Here is a 5237-nt window from a genome sequence, read left to right as displayed (position 1 = left end):
TCACTGAACAACTCAACAGTATTTATATATAAGATATCTATTGGTGGTCCTCTATCTTATATAGATATCTTTCTATCTATATACATCTGTCTCTGTTTATATATCTGATAGCTACAAGTTAATAACATAGAAATATCTACCTAAGATATAGCTATAGATGTTAAGATTGATATCTATCGGTAGATGTCTATCGATGGAGCTGTCTATATGTGTTCATTTCAGATATAGGATAGCTCTAAGTATATAGTATAGTGACATGTACCTAAGATATCTATCTATAGATATTGTTAGATCTCTAGCTTTATCAATATAGTTTTAAATAAATATGATAATTATAAGTTCACAACATAGAGATATTTACTGGATATCTCTATGAACATTGTTAGATTATTACCTATAGGTAGATAGCCATTTCTATCTATAAATAGATGTGTCCATATGTGATATATGATATTTATCTATATGTATATAGTATGGATAGGAAGATATGGCTATTTATAGATATTGGTAGATCTCTATAGGTAGATAGATGTAGATGTCTTTCTATGGATAGAAAAATCTGTCTCTATATGTTGATATACGATAGATATGTAGACGTTGCAGACATTTCTATCTGTCCTTAGAGCTATAGCAACAGATAGAATATAGAGATCTTTCAACATGCCTTCTCCCAACTGGTTCCTTGTTCTCTTCCACTCCCACTGTTTATTTCAGCCAACCCATCTCCCCATCCCCCCAGGAAGTTTCGCGTGGTCTTTTTATATCCTTCCAGCTCCCTCCACTGGTCCCCATCCAACGGACCTTATCCTAGTGGAGCCCACCCCACCGCACCCCAACCGCTCGGAAGGCTCGTGCGTGGGCCAATGCCCTGGAAGGCGCGCCAGGGGCAGAGCCGAGTTCACACAGCCTTTTACACCATTGGCTACTGGATTGCCCCTGGCGCTTCTCTGGCTCCTTCAGACCTCCCTCCCCAGACCTGGGCTGTAGCTCCCGGGCTCGATGGAGGTGAGGCAAGTAGCCGACATGAGGTCTGAGGGAGCCATCGTCTCACACCTGGGTAGCTACCTCCTGCTGCTCGGTCTGGGCACGCTCCTGCTCGGTCCAGGCTGCCTGGCTCTGGCCTTCGGGTACCGCCCAGGGAGGGGCTTCTCCTCCTACGAAGTGACCATCCCTAGGCAGCTGGGTCCACGCAGGGGGGATCCTGAGGTGGCCGGCCGGACATCTTACCTCTTGCAGGTGGAGGGCAGGAAGCAGGTTGTCCACCTTCGCCCTAAGAAGCTACCGTTGTCCAGTCGCCTGCGCATTTTCTCCTTCACTGGACAGGGAGCGATCATGGAGGACCAGCCTTACATCCCAGATGACTGCAGCTTCGAAGGTTACGTGGAGGGCTCCCCCGACTCCCTGGCTACGTTAAACACCTGCTTTGGGGGACTCCGAGGGATACTGAACATAAATGGAAGCCTTTACCAAATGGAACCCTTAAAGGCCTCTACAAAATTTGAACACATGTTATATCGCTTGAAGAAGGAGGTTAGAGCTGATCGTGCCTGCCAGGCAATTGATGAAGAAACCCCTCCTCCTCTGGCTAAGGTCCAGAACCTAGAGATTTCTGCCAAATTTTCTTGGTCTTACTTACACCATAAGTATGTAGAGTCCTTTCTTGTGATATCTAACGGGAGATATCAGCTTTTGGGATCCAATATAACTGCTTGCATTAATGAGTGCTTGACTTTGATGGCTTTGGCAGACACGGTTTTTCAGGGACTCAATTGTCGAGTTTTTCTAAAGGCAATTGAGATCTGGTCCGACCAGGACAAAATAAATATTAGGGACTCAGAAGGAGATAAAATTTATCAAGACTTTATGAAATATAAAGAGGAGCAACTTGACCCTCGTGAGGAGTCAGATTGGGCACATTTAATTGTAAGTAAAGAGATAGCCACACAAGCCAAGGTAGGAGGTATCTGTGATAAAGGAAATAGCGCGTCTGTGAGCAGCCTATCTCAAGAGAACCTGAGTGGTTCTAATGAATTTCTTCATGCATTGGGCCATATTGTGGGCATGAAAGATGATGAGGCTGGATGCACATGTGGGGGTCCCGATAGATGCTTAATGAACAAAAACCCTGGCGATGGAGGTTTCAGTAAGTGCAGTTACACCGAGTATTTTGACAAGATATCTACTTATGGAACATGTTTGTCTAATGTACCAGTACCAGAGGAAAGAAAATTTTCTGTATGTGGAGACAAAGTGGTGGAAGGAGAGGAACAGTGTGACTGTGGCACACCAAAGGACTGTGAGCAAGATAAGTGTTGTGAGCCAACATGTAAATTAAAAGATAGAGCATCGTGTGGTTCTGGTGCTTGCTGCTATAACTGTAGATTTCGAATAGCAGGGAAACTGTGTAGAGCCAAAAGTAATGAATGTGACCTTGAGGAGTATTGCAATGGCACCTCTGAACACTGCCCTGCTAACAGCTACATTCAGGATGGCACCCTATGCTCTGACCATAACTATTGTTTCAATGGGTTGTGCAGTTCTCGGAATAAGCAGTGCAAGAGTATTTTTGGACACAGTGCAACAGCAGGACCTCTTGCTTGCTATCAAGAAGCCAATCATGGAGACCGCTTTGGCAACTGTGGAATTCTGACCAGTGGTTATTCCAAGTGTGAACCTGATAATGTGTTATGTGGAAGATTACAGTGTATCAATGTCAAGGCTGTTCCTATCCTGGAGGATCACTATACAATAGTTATGAATTTTGTCAGCCAGGACAATCTTACTTGCTGGGGGACAGACTATCATGCTCCAATGAGTACGATGAAACAGGTGGATATTGGAGAAGTCAAAGATGGTACTGCCTGTGGTGAGGGATTTTTATGTATCAACAAGACTTGTACAAACCTGAATGCTCTTAAGTTGGACTGTACAGTGGACAAATGTACCAAGAGAGGAATCTGCAACAATAATAGAAATTGCCACTGTGATTATGGATGGGCCCCTCCATTCTGTAAGAAATATGGATTTGGAGGAAGTATTGACAGTGGCCCTCCCCCTAAATGGGAAAGGACTCCATGGCCAAATATCCTCCCCGTGGCCCTTTTTCTCGGGCGGTGTCTTGCGTTAGGTGGAGCAATATTTGTGTCTATGGTAGGTGAAGCAGCACAATTCCTTCACCGTTTTTTTGATTAGAAAAATGAAGCAGTCCAGGCAAGAAAAAAGGAAAAGGAAAACCATTATTGCTGAATAAGAAAGCAGATTCATCTATATTACATGATTTGGAAGACCCCGAAATCTTCTCTTGAAACAGTAGCTCATAAAAACCATTAACTTCATGAATGTCATGCAAAGCTAGGCTTTCTTAGCTTACATATTTTAACAGAAAATAAAGATCCTTTACCCTAATGAGATTTTTGTGAGAGTTTTATCTGTTCCGTAACTTCTGTTAAGGATTAAAGAATCATATTTGTCCAAACTTTGAATGTGGGGATTGAGTTAGGGAATTGGCTGGAATTTCCAGGGATACTTCAGGTAAAACTATCATTATGACTATTTCAAACTGCAGAAATCAAGGTAGTTTTAATGCTTGCAGCCTATGAACAGAAGCATATATACAGTCCCAGGAACGAAGTATTAGTTGTGTGAGCTTGAGCAACTCATCTGACCTTGCTAGGTTTTACTTTTCTAGTCTGCAAAAGAAAGGGGTTGAAGTAAATGACATCAAACATACTTTCCAAAGCATAATAATAGTACTAAATAATAAATTTTATAACAAAAACAATTTTTATTAAAGCATTGCAGTGTTGTCCAGGATAGGAGTAGAGGGAACAACAAAAAAAACCCCACTTATAACTGAAGTCTATAGCTCGTCTCTTGTCAGACCTTGGCCTTATTTTAATTCAACAAGCATTTATTAAGTACCCTACCAATAGGTGGCACAGTGGATAAAGTAACAAGCCTGGAGTCAGGAATACTCATTTCCTTGAGTTCAAATCTGGCCTCAGACACCAGTTGTGTGATCCTGGGCAAGTTACTTAGCCCTGTTTGCCTCATCTCATCTGCAAAATGAGCTGGAGAAGGAAATGACAAACTACTCCATTGTCCTGAGCTGGAGAAGAAAATGACAAACCACTCCACTGTCTTCTCAGAACAAACAAAATCAAAACAGAGTCACAAAGAATCAGACACAGCAGAACCGTCTGAACAACAACACTTACCACGTTAAGGAAAGATTTGTTTTTTAGGGACTGCTAGGAGGTGCCATAAATAGAGTACAGGACTGGAGTCAGGAAGGCCTGAGTTTAAATCCAGCTTCAGACACTTACTAGCTGTGTGACCACCACCACCAAAAACCGTCTATTGGCAAGTATTAATTACTCATGCTTTATATATGTCATTTCCTAGGTTCTGGAAATAGAAGTGCAAAGAATGAAATAATGCCTACTCTCAATAAGTTTACATTGTCACAGGATAGGCAATAAGTATGTATAAAAACATACACAGCATAAACATAAGTTGAATAAATATGAAGACATAAAATCAGGCCAATATAAGGTTGTTTGGGAAAGAAGACACTAGCACTTGGCAGGGGGTGGGGACTCAAGAAGAGTTTTGGGTAGTAGATGGGGATTAAGCTGTATTTTTTTTTCCTGGAAAACTTTTTATTGTAGGTGGAGTGGGATAGCTGGACACAATTTGGATGGCTCCAGTTTTGTTGGCAATGTCTAAAGACTGGAGCGAGTTGGATGTAGGTCTTCTTGTCTCCATCAGGCTGGATCAGTGTGTTGACCTTGGCCATGTCAATGTCATACAACTTCTTTACCACCTGCCTGATGTGATGCTTGTTGGCCTTGACATCCACAATAAAGACTAGAGTGTTGTTCCCCTCAGTCTTCTTCATAGCAGACTCAGTGGTCAAGGGAAGCTTAATGATGGCATAGTGATCAAACTTGTTTCTCCAAGGGGCACTCTTCTAAGGGTATTTGGGCTGCCTCTGAAGTCTTGGTGTCTTGGGTTGCCAGATAGTGGGGGATGTTCAGACACCCTTTGACATTGCCTTCTTGGCCGTCAAGGCCTTGCACTTGGCTACTGTCTTGGGGTGGGGGGTGTACAACGGCTTCCTTGTCTTTGGTGCCATCTTGGGGGGAAAAGGATTGAGCTGTATTTTAAAGGAACAGATAGAGGTAAGTAGGGAGTGCATTCCAGGTATGGGAGATGGCCAGTGCCCAGGTACGTGG

At 42.8% G+C, this 5237-nt stretch overlaps 1 protein-coding gene across 1 annotated transcript; it reads left to right on the top strand.

The window, feature by feature from the left end:
* The first annotated feature begins 745 nt into the window (after nt 1-745).
* On the top strand, nt 746-3408 carry LOC140527537 (disintegrin and metalloproteinase domain-containing protein 30-like). The gene has a single exon (XM_072644540.1). It carries the CDS (start codon nt 1000-1002, stop codon nt 3190-3192), a length of 2193 nt encoding a protein of 730 aa, XP_072500641.1. The 5' UTR covers nt 746-999; the 3' UTR covers nt 3193-3408.
* Nucleotides 3409-5237: the final 1829 nt, after the last annotated feature.

The sequence above is a fragment of the Notamacropus eugenii genome, chromosome 2, assembly GCF_028372415.1.
Source record: "Notamacropus eugenii isolate mMacEug1 chromosome 2, mMacEug1.pri_v2, whole genome shotgun sequence".
NCBI lineage: Eukaryota > Metazoa > Chordata > Mammalia > Diprotodontia > Macropodidae > Notamacropus > Notamacropus eugenii.
Note: the sequence above shows the minus strand (reverse complement) of the source record. Positions and strands in the feature narration are given on the sequence as shown.